Source organism: Apodemus sylvaticus, chromosome 3 (genome assembly GCF_947179515.1).
Source record: "Apodemus sylvaticus chromosome 3, mApoSyl1.1, whole genome shotgun sequence".
NCBI lineage: Eukaryota > Metazoa > Chordata > Mammalia > Rodentia > Muridae > Apodemus > Apodemus sylvaticus.
Genome location: NC_067474.1, coordinates 25,093,266 through 25,110,082, shown reverse-complemented (window position 1 = coordinate 25,110,082; position 16,817 = coordinate 25,093,266). Strand labels below are relative to the sequence as shown.

The following is a 16,817-nucleotide window of genomic DNA, read 5'->3' as shown; positions in this document are numbered from 1 at the left end:
CAGATGGATTTTTGAGTTCTAGGTCAGCTTGGTTTACAGAGCAAGTTCCAGGACAGCCAGGGCTACACAGAGAAACCCTGTCTCAAAAATTAAACAAAACGAATTTAATAAACAACAACAGAAAGAACCACCGGAGAACTGTTAGAAGATGCACAGGATACTAGTCAAGCCCTTGTCCACTAAAATAGAAGTCATTTTAGTCCTGTGCTCCCAGGGTCATGTCCAGTACCACACAAACTGAATGTGTTACCACATGCTTGTGTTCCTGGTTCTTGGTAAGTTGGAAATTGGAGGATTAAAGTTCAGGTCTTCCTCAGCTACACAGGGAACTGGTGTTCATGATATCTCGAGATACGTGAAGCTTTGAATAATAATAATAATAATAATAATAATAGCTTGCCTTAAAATAATAATATTAAAAGCAACAACAGTAATAGCATCCATAGCCCCAAAATATAAAATATTTTGGTAGCATCATTTTTAATAGCACTAGAGTTCTATTTAGCACATTGTCAAAATTTAGCTTATTTTTTAAAATACAGTCATTTTTTAAATAAACACTTTGATTCTACCCTTTAACCCTTTTTAAGTTTTGTTATTTAATATGTATAAGTGCTTGCCTGCAAATATGTGTGCACTACATGTGTAAATGCCTTTGAAGGCCAGAAGACCTGAGTCTCCCGGAACTGAAGCTACAGATGGCTGTAGGGCTGAGTGTATGTGTGTGTGCACATCCAGGAGCCCAAGTGGGTCAGGAAAGGGAATTGGGTCCCCTGATACTGAGCTGACTAACGGGTGGGTGCTGGGAACCAACCCAGGTCCTCTGGAAGAGCAGCCAGTGCTGTTAACTGCTGAGCCGTCTCTTGAGTGTTCCATGGCATGTCCCAGCCTCACCCCACCTCTGTCTTACCTGGGGATGTGGCTCAGTGATAGAGTGCTTGCCTCATTCATGTGCATGAGGCCCTGGGTTTAACTCTCAGCTCAGCAACTGGAAAAATGCATTTGCATTGGACTTTACAGATGGTCACATTTTCAGTGTCTTAGCCACTCACAAAATTTTCTTGTCTACAACTTAAAGCACTAGCAGGCTTAGTTTTGCTCACTGGACTTAGTGCTAGCTGTGAACCAGCATGGGATTGGAACCCGGATACTGTACAAAAGCAGCCAGCGTTCCTAACTGCTGAGGCACATCTCCAGCTCTGCTTTCTTAAGGCATTTCTAAAAGAGAGGGAGAGAGGAGGGAGATGGAGGGAGAGGGAGAGGGAGGGAAGGAGAGATAATGAGAATGTGTGTGTGTGTGTGTGTGTGTGTGTGTGCCATGACATGTATGTATGTATGTGGAGGTCAGACATCACATTTGAAGTTTGTTTTCTTCTTGCACCATGCCATTGAACTCAGCTTTTTAGGCTCCACAGTAAGTGCCTTTATCCATCAAGTTGTCTTACTGTCTCAGTTTTCTAGATCGTGATTGTTGGTAGTCATGTGTTACACTGTTTCTGATTCATGGAGTGTATGATGAAAGATGTTAGGAAGCAGAGAGAGAGGAAGGGGAAGGGGAAGAGACAAGGTGCATACTTCAAAGACAGCTTCCACCCCGTGGCCCACCCCTAGGACTGCCGTCAGATTATGAATCCTTCAAGCTTATGACCTAATCAGTTCCTATGGCTTCTACCCCAGAACACTGCTGGTGGGAATTTAGCTTTCTGGCCACAAGCCTTTCTGGAGGGTCTTGATTTACTAACCGTAAGTCTGGTAAGACAAGCAGCAGTGTGTGTGAACAGTTCAGATGAAGGCAGGCGCTTCATTGTAGCCTACCTTGCTGTTCCAAATGAGTAGATTTGGAGAATGTGCTTTAACTTCATTTTTACTGAGATTTTTGAAATACCTTTAGGTTCATCAGTTAAAAGCACATGTGATTTTAATATTCTGATTTGTCTTTTGTAGGAATTTTACATTGAACTGGCTTCTTTGTCAAGAATCTCTCCAGGCACCGTCCCAGGATTTTTTTTTCCGATTGACACAATCTTCCCTGTTGCCATTCTATGTTTTAGTGTTAATTATCTGTCTTCTTTCTATGACACAAGTGTTTTTTAGAAGGATGAGGTAAGTGCTTATAATAAGCAATTGTATTACTAATTACTGTATTTTAAAGATGTAAATGATTTTAAGGTGTGTGTTTATGCATGCGTATATGTATGTATGTATGTGTGTGTGTGTGTGTATGTGCCTGTACATGTATGTGTGTAAATGTGTGTGTATGTGTGTGTTGGTCTGGTGCTGGGGTTTGAGAACCCAGGGCCTGGTACATGCTGAATATGCGTGTGTGCGTGTGTGTAAGCAATTTAATTGCTATTAGTGTGATTTGAAGTTGCTTAAAACTTTTCTTAATATGATTGGACACGCCTGTAATCCAGATACTCAGGAGACTGAGCCAAGAGAATTGTGAGTTGAAAGACAGCCTGGGCCAATGCCTCACAAAAACGAGAAATGAAAGCACAAAAGCAAAACCAATAACAAAATAAAAGTCACTGTAAATATACTTGATTCAAATGTTCATTATGCTAGAAAAGTACTTATGGATACTTGTAGAATGCTGTGATCCCAACGCTTGAGAGGTGAAGGCAGGATCCTGAGTTCAAGGCCAGCCTTGGCTACCTAGTAAGTTCAAAGCTAATCAGGTTACTTGAAACTCCATTGCAAAATCCAAAAATAATCGATATGGATTTCTAAGTTTGAGGCCAGCCTGGTCTACAGAGTGAGTTCCAGGTCAGCCAGGAATACCCAGACAAACCCTGTCTTGAAAAACCAAAAAAAAAGAAAAAAAAATTGATAGAAGTGCTAGCAGTCACTTCCCAGTCAGTTGACCTACTTTATCCAGTATGTACTCTCTCACTGCTGACAGTATATACAGCACCTATGCTTGGTGACCCTCAGCACGACAGTAAAAGAAAAAGTAACTTGAAGCTAGGTATGGTGGCTCATACCTGCAGTCTCAACTCCATATAGCCTCAGGCAAGAAGACCTGCTGGAGGAGAGGCAGGCTTGGCTACAGAATACGTTCTAGGCCCTCCTGAGCTAGTGGTGAAACCCTGCGTCCAAAGTAAAAGAAGAAGATGGTTATTTATAGCTTTTATCTTTATAATTTAATTTTCTTGTTTATATTGATTAGCATCACTAGTTCAGGAATAATTGATCTTAGAAAAGGAGAAGAATCTCAGTTTTAGGCATAGTCTTCAAACATGATAATGTATCATTGATTTTTCACGTATATTTTTCCAAGCTTACAAACATGTTTCCTTTATATAGTGGTAAGTCCAAGAAAGAAACTGTAACTGTTGAAGATGGAAGAATTGGAGGAAGGCCAGAAATAATGTATCATGTGATTCACACTCTTTTGCTGGGCTCTCTTGCTATGCTTATGGAAGGGTAAGTGCCCTGTTTGAACAGTGTGTTGTTGCAAAGCTTATCTGTTTTAGAATTTATTTATTTATGTATTAAGGTACTTGGTGTGCGTGTATACCTGCATACCAGAAGACGGCATCAGACAGGTGTAGGCTGCCATGTGGTTGCTGGGAATTGAACTCAGGACCTTTGGAAGAGCAGTGAGTGCTCTTAGCCATCTCTCCAGCCCCATGCTTACCTTTTATGCTGAGAGCTAGTGAGTCATTTAAAGCAGTTCCTAAAACTTTATTTAAGGAAGTATAAACTTTCAGGGCATCTGGTTGTGCTCTTAATTCCACTCCTTAGGAGGCAGGGGCAGGAAGGGGGATCTTTGCGGCCAGCCTGGTCTACATAGTGAGCTCTGGAACAGCCAGGGCTACACAGAGGAACTCTGTCTTGAAAAACAAACAAAACCTTTTTAGGGGCTAGAGAAATGGCTTATTGGCTAAGAGTACTTGCTGCTCTAGCAAAAGACCTTCCCAGTACCGACATAAACCAGGTCTCTAAAGCCATATGAAAACCTCTAGTTTCAGAGGATCCAGTACTCTCTGCCGGCCTATTCTGGCACATACATATTCTCAAGCAAAACATTCATACACGAAAAGCAAATGAAAAATAGTCTAATTTATAAAAATACAAAACTTTAAAATATAGCTATACTATAGGTATATTATCGAATACCTTCTAAGATTCATGCATCATGCTAAGTACTTGAAGCGCAGTGGTCAGCAGCGCCCACACAGGGTCGGTTTCTGCTTTCTGTAACTGCTGGCCTGATGGAGCCACTGATGTTAACTATAGAACACAACTAAAGTTATGATTGGTAATTGAAGGGCTGGTGAATGGAGCTGTGGGAACATTTGAAGTCAGCATGTGGCTTGAAAAGATGTTTGAGGGGTCAAAGGCTGAGCAAGCTGAGCTTGTGAACAGAAAAGAGCCGAGTATCCCAGCAGAGGGTCATGGTTCTGTAATAGGAAAGCACGCAGCACATTCTGGGGGTTGGCGGGGGAGGAAATATGGCAAAGTATAGTGACGTGCAGTGGGCCTTACAGTGCAGGTAGGGTGAAGGAGCTGGTTTTGTTTTTTTCCCTTATTTCTTTTATTGCTTTTAAATGGAAAACTAATGGTTGGTACTCTGATGTACGGACAAGGCCAAATGTTTACATTTCATTTCTTTCTGGTTGTTGTGCTATATTTGTTTATGTTGTGTTATGTATGTTTAAAATTTGCTAAGGTGCTGGGCATGCCTTTAATCCCAGCACTTGGGAGGCAGAGGCAGGCAGATTTCTGAGTTCGAAGCCAGCCTGGTCTGCAGAGTGAGTTCCAGGATAGTCAGGGCTACACAGAGAAATCCTGTCTCAAAAAACCAAGAAAAACAAGCAAACAACAAAAAAACTTGTTAAGGCAAGTATCTGCACGCAGTCGGTCGTCACTTCACATTAGTGTAGTACAATACACGGGTTGTAGTGCAGGAGCTTCACGGGTCACAGGTGCCTATTCAGATAACCCCACCATGACCTCACTAGGCAGTGGCGTCTTGTGGGACTGCTGTCATGTATGCAGTCTGTTGTTGACCAAAACACCACCATGTAGCATACTACTATTAATATTCAGGTAAGTTATGTCACAATTCTATAGAAGGCAAACCACGTGGCTCTCTGAGTTCAAGGTCTACATACTGAGTTCTATGCCGGCTAGTGCTACATAGTGAGACCTCTCTCCCATAACAAAACAGAAACAATGACAACCCTAAAAGCCATATGTTTATTTGTAAGTTTTTAGTTTTCAAATCTCCCTTAGTCTGTTTCTACATAAAATCATGCCAAATTATTAATAAACTTTATGAAAATCCATTCATTGATCAGAAGAGTATTGTTGCTCTTTTGTTTTGTCTTGAAATAGTGTCTCAAGTCTAATCCTGAACTTGAAATCCTCAAAAATCTGACACTCCTAGACCCCCCCACTCCCCACACCTTTGTGCAGTGCTAGGGACTGAACTCAGTACCTTGCACACGCTAGACAAACAATATACTCTGATCTATACCCCTTGCCAAAGCAAAGGTTTTAATTCTTTATATATAAGTCAATTAGCAAATAAAATGGAATGCCTCTTAAGTTTAAGATAGCAAATGCTCAGGAGTCCTTAAGGCCATCCCTACTTTTGAAACCAACTACAAATTTAGAAGTTTCCCAAAATATTTTTGGATTCTATTACTAGGATTGATATAACCAGAATAGACACTGTATTGTGGGTTACCACTTATTTAAGCTAAACAGGTCTATATAATGAGCAGATGAAGAGACACACAGAATAGGGTCTAGGGGAGATATAGACATAGGACACTATTTAGCGTCGTACTGTGGAGATGGCACAGACCATGTGCCATCCTGAGGACCAGTGCAAACTTGGTGTACACAGGGGACACGCTGTCAGGGAAGCCCAGCATGCTCAGTTTTTTGTTTTGTTTTGTTTTGTTTTGTTTTGTTTTGTTTTGTTTTGTTTTGGTTTGGTTTGGTTTGGTTTGGTTTTTCGAGACAGGGTTTCTCTGTGTAGCCCTGGCTGTCCTGGAACTCACTCTGTAGACCAGGCTGGCCTCGAACTCAGAAATCAGCCTGCCTCTGCCTCCCAAGTGCTCGGATTAAAGGTGTGCGCCACCAGCCACCACCGAGGGCTGCATGCTTGGTTTTTATTGTTGCTCAGACACGGATGAAGTTGCCTACTTGTGTGGCTGACCTTATTCTGAAGCCTCTCCAGAGGTTGAACTGATACTTTGTGGCCCAGGGCTCCAGAATAAACGTGCTCTTAACATAAGTTGTTGGCATGGGGTAGCCATCCCACCTCCAAAAGATACTCTTGTGTGGCGGGTGGTTATAGCCTAGGAGTAGGGGCAGAGACAAGATCCCTCTGTGTGCAAGATTAAACATTTATTCACAATAAGTAAGATGCATGGAAGTAAATATGATGAAAGGTAATCTGTGAGCCTTTCACTTGGTAATTTATTATTATTAAACTGCACCTCAGAGTAAAACACCCTGTTCCCTGAGCCTGTCGTCCTTTCTCTTGCTGTCCTTTCTTTTTTTTTTTTTTTTTTTTTGGTTTTTTGGATTTGGGTTTTTTTTTTTTTTTTTTTTTGAGACAGGGTTTCTCTGTATAGACCTGGCTGTCCTGGAACTCACTCTATAGACCAGGCTGGCCTCAAACTCAGAAATCTGCCTGCCTCTGCCTCCCAGAGTGCTGGGATTACAGGCGTACGCCACCACCACCTGGCTTGCTGTCCTTTCTTATGTTTTTCTTGTTGTGTTGGGAATTGAATTAAGGCTCTCTCTCTGTGTGTGTGTGTGTATTGAATGGAGGTGTACACCTTTAATGCCAGCACTCATAGGCATCGAAGTGTGGATCTGTGAGTCAGATGCTAGCCTGCTCTACACAGTGAACCTTATCTTAGAAACAAACAGCAGTGGGCTGGATGGCTCAGCGGTTAGGAGCACTGACTGCCCATCTAGATAGAGGACCTGAGTTCAGTTCCCAGCAACCACATGGTGGCTCACAACCATCTGTAACAGGATCTGATGCTCTCTTCTGCTGTGTCTGAAGACAGCTACAGTGTACTTAGATACATAAAACAAAAACATAAATCTTTTTTTAAAAATTGGGTACTAATCTGTTGTTGAAAATTAGAAGTGAAGACTTTTCATTCTTCATTAATATTTTGTGAGTAGTTAAAAAGTGCTTAGAAAAGAAAAATCAGATAATAATGTGCAATAGGATTTGTGATGTGTGACTTTTTCCCCAGCCTGAAATTCATTTGGACTCCTTACGTGTGCATGTTGGCAGCATTTGGCGTGTGTTCCCCCGAGCTTTGGATGACACTTTTAAAGTGGCTTCGATTGAGAACTGTACACCCAATGTTGTTGGTAAGCCGTTGTTATTTTGTGTTTGATACATGCTTATCTTCCAGTTATACAAAATGTTAGGGCCATAAAGATGGGGGAAAGGCACCTGCCACCACCAAGCCTAAAGATTTGAGTTCCATCCTGGGGCCCCACATGATGGAGGCAGAGAACTGACTTCCGTTAGTTGTCTTATGTGCACAGCTGCATGTGTGAGCACACAGAGGCACATATAATTAAATAGATAAATGTAATCAAAAGCATCTTAAATGCTGGTAAATGAAACCAAGACAGGGGTGGTGGTGGCTCACGCCTGTAACCCTAGTTCTCAGAAGGCAGAGCCTTGGGGACCTCAGGAGTTGGAGGTCAGTTTGGTGTACCGAGCAGTTCCAAGACAGCCAAGGCTACACAGAGATACCCTGTCTTTTTTTTTTTTTTTTTTTTTTTTTTTTTTTGGATTTGGTTTTTTCAAGACAGGGTTTCTCTGTGTAGCCCTGGCTGTCCTAGAGCTCACTCTGTAGACCAGGCTGGCCTCAAACTCAGAAATCCACTTGCCTCTGCCTCCCAAAGTGCTGGGATTACAGGCGTGCACCACCACCGTCTGGCTGAGACACCCGGTCCTAAAAAACAAAAACAAGCTGGGCAGTGGTGGCGCACATCTGTAATCTCGGCACTTGGGAGGCAGAGGTAGGCGGATTTCTGAGTTCGAGGCCAGCCTGGTGTACAGAGTGAGTTCCAGCACAGCCAGGGACTGTTCTGGAACCCTGTCTCAAAAAACCAACAAAACAAAACAAAACAAAACAAAAACCCCCAGGACAACAACAACAACAACATCAAAACAAGCTATGGGTAGAAAAGCAGACTATGATAGATAAACAATTTTAAAGTTTTCCTTTCTGTTCTCGTCTCAGCAAGGTGCCAGACAGGCGGGGACCTCGCTATACAGTGAGGGATTATCTTGGTCTTTTGAAGATGCTCCATCTCCCCAGCACCAGGGTATGCAGTGCTCGGGCCTGCACCCAGAGCTTCCTACATGCTAGCTCGGTTCTCTGACAGTATCCCTGCCCGTTGTTTTATTGGTTTATCGTTTGTTTTTGAGACAGGGCTGAATGTAGTCCAGGCTAGCCCAAAATTCACCATATAGTTGTGTTGTGGATAGCCCTGGGCTTGTATTTTGATGCTAATTCCACTCCTCAGAGGGGCTGCAGATGAGGAATTGCCTTGTGAACCTTCTCCCTCCCCTCCTTAACTTTTCAAAACAAGCTTGAGCCCATGATTGGGCAGCAGGAACTGGGAGGAGTCGAGAGTTTAGGGAAGGGGTCAGAGTTTAGGGGAGGAGAAAATGATCTCAGGGAAAGGGGAAGGAGCTATGAGTGAGAGGGCTGCAGAGAGAGAAGCCTGTGGCCTGGAGAAACCGCAAGTTACATGGGACAGTATAGATGGGACTAGAGTAGTGCAGTGGGGGATCTGCCCAGTCTAGGATTCTAGCTTGTTTTGTTACTGATTGAGTTGAGATTTCTTTTACCTGGGAATTGGGTTGGAAACAAAGTAGCAACATAGTTGAGCTCCTGAACTTTCAGATTCTGGGTTTATAGGTATGCACCATCACACCCAGTTTTTAGGGTTTTGGTGGTTTTGTTTTGTTTTTTTGAGACAGGGTCTTTATCTATAGATTAGGGAATCCTCAAACCCATAGCTATCCTGTGTCAGCTTCTTAGAAGGTGGCTTACAACCCTGGGCACCACCCTCAGCTTATAATGTTCGGTTTAAACATGCATTTCAATCTATATAACTTACAAAAGAAAGGCAAAATTTGAAATGAATCAGTAATATGAGGTGACATTAAATTTTTTCTAACTGCCTTTATGAATAACAACTATTTGTTTATTTAAAAATGTTTAGGATAATATTGTAGTCTTTATTTCTAAAAGATTTCTTAGTGTTGTTACTAAGGCTGGTTTCAAACCAAAAAGGGGCTGGCTTATAGCGATTATCTGTCTCAGCTTTCTGAAGTCACAGACACACATTCTATATGGACTTCAGGTTTTAAATATCATCTTTCCTGGATTTATTTAGATCTATGTATGTTTCCATGTGAAAAGAATTTACACTGTTCTGCTGCGTGCTTAAAATAAAGATAAATAAAATGTTACATTTACATGTGATAGAACTGGGGTAGTTTGGATGGGAGGATTCCAGTCTGGGATCAGCCTTGGCTACACAAGGCACTATCTACAAAACAAAACAAAATGGATCAGGGGAGGGGTGGAGTATGGCTCAGTGGAATGCTTGTCTCGTTTTCCTGAGGATTCCATTTGGATCCCAACAAGGGGGAAAATAGTGCCTGATGCTGTAGAATGCTTTTACCTGTCAGGGGAAACTTCATGTTGAGGGGGGATTTCTCAGAGTGAGGTTTAAGCATTGTGTCTGGATGTCCTAACCCCCTGTTATTTCCCCAAATGTAGGTAATCTGGACAGAATTGTTTGTGCTGGTGGAAAAGAGGGCATTGTTTATAGTTTCTAATAGTTTTTTTTTTAAAGATTTATTTATTTATTATATGTAAGTACACTGTAGCTGTCTATGTTCATAAACTCCAGAAGAGGGTGTTAGATCTCATTTGGGATGGTTGTTAGCCACTATGTGGTTGCTGGGATTTGAGCTCAGGACCTTTGGAAGAGCGGTCAGTGCTCTTAACCTCTGAGCCACCTCTCCAGCCCAGTTTCTAAGAGTTTTGAAGGAGAGGAAACCACAAACAAACAAATAAACAAACAACAAAAAAACAAGCAAAACCCCCACCACAAGTAGACTAGGAAAAACATATTTGGGCAAAAAGATGATTAAATTATGTTTAACAATGGTCTTCTTACATTTTTCAGGTCTTAGTTCCAGAATTATGTTTCCTCATTTTAACATAGTATGGTGATCTATGGTAGTTATTTTCCCTGTGGTTTCAGTACCTTTTGCTGTTAACTTTTCAGGACAATTCATAGTTATTTGTAAACTCCTTATACCATAGGACCCTGACAGAAGTTTCAGATATGATTAGGGCCGGAGAAATGGCTCAGCAGTCAAGAGCAAGAACTGCTCCTACAGAGGCCCCATGAGCCTCTCACCAGGTGTCCTGCCCCTGCCCGCAAGCCTGTCTCCTGCCTGGCGCTGTCTACCTGCCCTAGGCACAACACTGCACATGTACACACTCACACAGAGATACGCATTCATGCAGAAGCCAGATAAGTCTTTAAACATTTGACATGCTTGCTATTTGAAATACCTCTATGGAAGTAATGTTTTCTAGTTTGTTCTGTGAGGCAGAATCCCTTTATGTAATAAAGTCACACTGGCCTCACGTCCTCAGTCCTCCTGACTATCTCAGTTACAGGCAACCATAAATTCAGATCAACTAGCATTAAATTCTTCTTTTTAAAGTTATTTTATTTATTTAGAGGCAGAATCTCTCTATGTAGTCCAGATTGTCCTTGAACTTGTAGAGATTCTCCTGTAGCTGGCTCCTGCGTGCTGAGATTAAAGGCATGTGCCACATGTGTGCATGAGCCTGTAGACATTACAAAGAGTGTTATAGTGTGCTGTGAGCCACCATTCTGATGCTAGGACCTGACCCTGGTTCTCTGCAAGAACACAGTAAAATACTCTTGAACTGGCGAGCCATCTCTCTGGCATCCAGCACTAATTTTGTTTAGTTTGGTTTGAGATGGAATCTCACTGTGTAGCCCTGGTTGGCCTGGAATTCGGTCTGTAGACCAAGTGGCCTTCAACTCAGATCCCAAGTGCTGGTGTTAGAGGCGTGTGTCACTGTGCCCCACCCTTGCCGGTCTGCCTTATGTAGCAAATATTTTTACCAACACCTCAATTTGTCTGAAACACATCAGTCTTCACTCACTTCACTTTGAACTAGATCCATGCTGATGTCAGTCTAAGTCAAAAGTCTATTAAAACATTTGTTTACCCGCAACTCTTTTTGTTTTGTTATTTTAGGCTCTTATTCTGAGCATGGCAGTGCCCACTATTATAGGTCTTAGTTTGTGGAAAGAGGTAAGAAATTTTATATTATGAACCTGTATTTATCTATAAGGCTATAAATTTATATATGTGTATAAGAAGCTTCTGTCAAAATACCTCACTAACCAAGCTGATGTCCTTATTGTTGCTGCTGTTGCTTCCTAACCAGATAGCCAAACCAGTCTGTCTCTCTCTGTCTCTGTCTGTGTGTGTGTATCTGTCTGTCTGTCTCTGTCACTCTCTCTTTCTCTCTCTCTTTTTCTTTCTTTCTTTCTTTCTTTCTTTCTTTCTTTCTTTCTTTCATTCATTCATTCATTCATTCATTCATTCATTCATTCATTCACTGGGGCAGTCTGTCCTGGAAGTCACTATGTAGACCAGCCTGGCCTCCAACTCATAGAGAGCTGCTCTGCCTCCTGGGTACTGGGATTAAAGTCGTGTACCACTGACTTCTGCTGCCCCAAACAATTTCTAAATTTACTTATTCATGTATTTTATGTATATGAGAACTCATTTGCTTGTTTTCTTTTGAGACAAGGTCTCACTATGCAGTCCAGCCTGCCATGAATTTATGGTAATCCTCATAACTCAGCCTCTCACGTGCTGGGATTATGCAAGGATTCTATCACATCCAGCCTAAAACAGTTTTAGAATGCCATCTAATGCAGTTTTCTTCAGTCTAATGCCATTGTAAATTTTTATCATAATTGACAAAATTTGAAAAATTAGGTCTTAATATTTAAATATATTTCGGTAATTCCAATTTTAATATCTGTGAAATGGATAATTTTTTGGCTTAACATAATATAGCAGGAAACTAATTGCCAATCAACCTGCAAAATATTTGTCCTGTAATTTTTAAATTTAATATGTCTATACATAAATGAAGAACCGGTGATTGCTTGGTAATAACATTAGTTACTAAATCTAAGCAGTGAATAAACTATAAAATTGTAATCACTCTGGTTGAAAAGAATGACCAGGCCAGTGAAGAGGACAGGAGCGTGGCCGTGTTGACATGCCAGTGTGCTCCAAGATGGCCTTTTGGAATACTCTGAAACAGTTTTCAGCTTTCCAATTACTGACCCCTCTGGGTGTTTTGTTTTGTGTTTTAGTTTTTTCCACGATTAATTACAGAATTAACAGAGCTACAAGAATTCTATGATCCAGATACAGTGGAACTTATGACCTGGATAAAGTAAGGACCAAATTACTCAAGTCTATTGTTAACTGTCATTAACTAGTCATTGCATGCAGTCTCATGAATTTGGCGACAATAATAAATGAATTGTTCTTTTGTAAACTCGGGAATCATTACTTTGTAATTTTATAAATAAACTCATCAATGTTGAACAACCTTGGTAAGTCTGAGAGTGAAGGTTTGGAGACCCCACTTCCACACAGCAGAAATGTGGGCTCCTGGGGCCACATTTGCTCATAAGCTGACGGTGGACAGTTCAGGGACTCAGAAAAGGCTGTGTTGCCAGTGAAAGCGTGGAGTGACACACTAGCCCAGGCAGCCATGCTCCCTCCTTCAGTTAGAAACAACCACAGCCATGAAGGGCTAATTAATCTGAGTTTGTGGCAATGGGTCTGCGTTCACATGGGCTTGAGCTTGATTCAGGAAATCCAGGGATTGAAATGTTCATAGAAGAGGCCCTGAGTTGGCTCCTTCTCAGCTCAGGTTATGTGGAATTCCAGAAAGAGTTTCATGACTCCCCGAAATAATAAATGAGAAAATAATTCAGCAGAGCAAATATCAGCTATTGTTTGTGATAAACAGTGGAATTGGACTTTAGCAATTTCTAATAATTTGTGTTTTTTCATTTTTGGCATATAGCAGACTGTCATAAAACTTAATGATTACAAGCAATCGGTGGATCACATTTTTGTGGATCAGTAAGTGATAACAGTGGAGAAGATTTCTCTGGCCTTGGCCAGCTCAGGCGAGGCTGGGAAGCGTAGCATGGTCTCTTTGGCTTGTCTGTGTTTGGCTAGTTGTCACCAGAAATCAGACTAACGTGACCTCTGGTCTGGTGGTGTATTAGTCAGGGTTCTGAGTCACAGAGCGTATGGGTAGTCTCTAGATAGTAAGGGAATTGGTGATGACTGCAGTCTGGTGGTGTGTGCACCTGTTTGTGAAGCAGTAGCTAGGGAATTCCCAAGGGCACAGTGTGGGCACAGTTGAGGGTAAGCTGCACCGGCTCGACTATTTTGCATATCTTAGGTTTCTGGTGCTGTGATGAAACATCATGACCAAAAGCAGCTTGGGGAGGATAAATGTATTTCAGTTACACGTTTATATCACAGTCCAGCGTTGAAGGAAGTCAGGACAGGAATCTGCAGATAGGAGCTGATGCAGAGGCCATGGAGGGTGCTGCTTACTGACTGCTCCCATGGCTTGCTCATTCTGCTTTCTTAAAGCGTCCAGGACCACCAGCCCAGGAACGGCATCTCACCTGGTGAACTGTGATGTAGGTCCACCCACATCAGTTATGAACTATAGACTTGCCTAGATAAGCCAATCGTATGGAAGCGTTTTCTCAGTTAAGAGTCCTGCTTCGCAGATGTGTCTCTAGTGTGTGTTGACATGAAACTAGCCAGCACATACAGCTGCTGTCCTATCGATGCAGAAGATCACGTGACAGAGACTAGTGTCTGCCTCCACAGCCATGGCTGAGAGTTCCTGCAGCCATTCTTGTGATCAGTTTCCCCATCAGGGACTTCCAAATAACTATGTTGAAACTTGTTAAAGATCTAATGAAGAAACAAAATACAAAAATGGATAAAGCCTTTGTAAAAAGTCCTAGAAGAGCAAATCTTGTGATGCTGAGTACTTGGGAGACTGAGGCAGGGGCATCACTGTAAGTTTGAGACCAGCCAGAGCTTCAGAGTAAGACCCTGGTGGTGCTGTTTGTTGTTTTTAAGACATGAAAAATAAAGGGAGTGGAACTGAAAAATATTTAAAGAAATGACAGGCTTGTTTATAGAATGAATGCATAAAAGTGAGAGTAGGTTTATAATGTCTTAGTTTCTAGAAAGTCATTCAGTATGTTTTTTTAGGTTACCTTCACCATTGCTACTAATACTTAATGTGAGTTGTAGTTGCCTGGGGGGAACATGACAATACGATACTGTGTTGTCACAAACAGCAAAGGCAACTGCATTCTTTGTGTGATTTACCAAAGCTAGGCGGTGGTAGTGTTCTCTGGAGGCAGAGGCAGGCAGATCTCTGTTAGTTCAAATCCATCCTGGTCTAAAGAACAAGTTCCAGGACAGCCAGGACTGCACAGAAGAGCCCTGTCTTCCTGTCTTGAAATACCCCCCTCCCGTCCTCCCCACAAAGAAAGAAAGAAAGAAAGAAAGAAAGAAAGAAAGAAAGAAAGAGAGAGAGAGAGAGAGAGAGAGAGAGAGAAAGAAAGAAAAAGAAAGAAAGAAAGAAAGAAAAGAAAGAAAGAAAGAAAGAAAGAAAGAAAGAGAGAGAGAGAAACACTGCAAAGGCCTGAACAATTAGATATTGGATAATTAGATATTTGCCTGAGTATAATTATTTTGTCTTAGGTCTATTTCCTTACTCCTGAGTCTTTCATTAGGACAGTGGCCAGCCAGGTGCTGTGCCTTTTCTTTTAGAGCTTATCTATGTGCGCTACATAGTAGCCAGATGCATACTTGGAGTGAATAGATCAGGTTTGGCTGGAGGTACAGCTCAGAGGTAGGATGAGTGTGTGCATGTGTGTGCCACAGCATGTGTCTAAAAGTCAGAGGACAGCTTGCAGTTGCACGTTCTTTCCAGTGTATGGGTTGTAGGAATCAAACCCACACCATCAAGTGTGGCAGCAAGTACCTCTACCTGCTGAGTCCTTTCTCCAGTCTGTCGATCCTGCATGGAGGCTCTGCCTTTCATCTTAGCACTGAAAGTAAATCGAAAGAGGAAGAGAAGGAGGAACCAGGTTGCTGGTTCCTACCCTGTAAGTAGCATTGGAGAGTTTGTAGTAGACTCTGTGTGGAATAGTCTACACTGCTATCAGGAGACAGAGGAGCAGGAGGGTGAGTGGAAGGATTTGAGTTATGTGGGGTTAGTGTTGCAGAACCTGAGTGTGAGAACCAGCTACCCTGTCTGAAGCAGTATATTCTTCCTTCCTTCCTTCCTTCCTTTCTTGAGATCTGCCTGCCTGCCTCTGTCTCCCAAGTGTTTAGGATTAAAGGCTTGTGCCACCACTGTCTGACATATTCTTGTTTCTTACCTCCACTCCCCCTCCTTTTTTAATTTATTTTAATTATATGAGTACAATGTAGCTGTCTTCAGACACACCAGAACAAGGTGTTAGATCCTGTTACAGACAGTTGTGAGCCATCATTTGGTTGCTGGGAATTGAACTCAGAACTTCTGGAAGGGCATTCTCTTCTCTTAACCCCTGAGCCATCTCTCCAGCCCCACCTCCGCTCCCTTTGTTAAAAAAAATTCCTAATCTTCTGTGCCACTGGCATATAATACAATGCTTCTAAATGAATACATAAGTTAAATGGACTACATTGCCTTTGAACTCTTAGTGTGCTTATACATTGGAAGTTGTTGGTGTTTGAGAGTTGGTCTAAACCAATGATCTTAACAGCATAATTGTTCTTTTATCAGATGATCTTTTGGTTCTTTACAGGAGGCAAGCGCCGGTTGCAGCTGTGTTTGCAGGAAGCCCACAGTTGATGGGTGTGATTAAGCTGTGCACTGGATGGACAGTGACAAGCCTGCCGCTTTACAGCGATGATGACCTTCTCAAGAGAAATGAAAACGTGAGGCCACTCATCTTCTACATTTGGATCTTCTAAAAATAGCACTGCAGTTTAATCTGTTCTGTGCTGGTATATGTTTTTTGATAGCTAGCAAACTACAATTTTATAATTGACTTCAGTTTTTAAAAGTTGTCGGTAGGTTGAGACGGGGCCACTGTGAGCGTGATGCCAGCCTGTGCTCCACAGTCAGTCTCAGGCAGGCCAACGCTGTGGCTGCTTGGCACAACCATCTCACGAGTGGAAAGCAGAGAAAGACAAACAGGTAGAGGCTGTATGGTCCACCCAGAGAAACCCCAGGATTAAAGTCTTAAATTCTTCGTTTTGTGAAGGGTATCACTAGTTTCTGCAAAAGGTGTTTCCATAATGCTGTCAGAGACAGCGATGGGTAATATTTCAGAAAGGGCAACCATCCTTTCAAAGTCTTGTGGTTCTCAAAATTACTGAAGGAAACCTGTTAGTTCGTGTTTTAATACATGTTGTCTTTCCAAAGCTGTCCTATTGCTGATAAAATAAAAAGGTAATTTAAAGGTCGTGGGTCTGGAAGGGCGGCTCAGTGAGCCGTGCGCTTGCTGTGGGATTCTGAGGGCCTGAGCTTGGACCCACCGCACCTGTGTAGGGGCTGAGTGTGCAGGCCGCGTGCGCCTCTAAGGCCAGCGCGGGGAGGTGGGCCGGGCGGTCC

At 42.2% G+C, this 16,817-nt stretch overlaps 1 protein-coding gene across 1 annotated transcript in view; it reads left to right on the top strand.

Annotated features, from left to right (window-relative positions):
- Positions 1–16,817, top strand: part of Dpy19l4 (dpy-19 like 4) — a 59,858-nt gene that overhangs the window by 31,645 nt on the left and 11,396 nt on the right. Inside the window, exons 12-17 of the mRNA XM_052176079.1 lie at positions 1,945–2,103; positions 3,307–3,426; positions 7,236–7,356; positions 11,327–11,383; positions 12,466–12,548; positions 16,006–16,138. Of these exons, the coding sequence (XP_052032039.1) occupies positions 1,945–2,103; positions 3,307–3,426; positions 7,236–7,356; positions 11,327–11,383; positions 12,466–12,548; positions 16,006–16,138 (673 nt within the window). The remainder of the gene's footprint in view (positions 1–1,944; positions 2,104–3,306; positions 3,427–7,235; positions 7,357–11,326; positions 11,384–12,465; positions 12,549–16,005; positions 16,139–16,817) is intronic.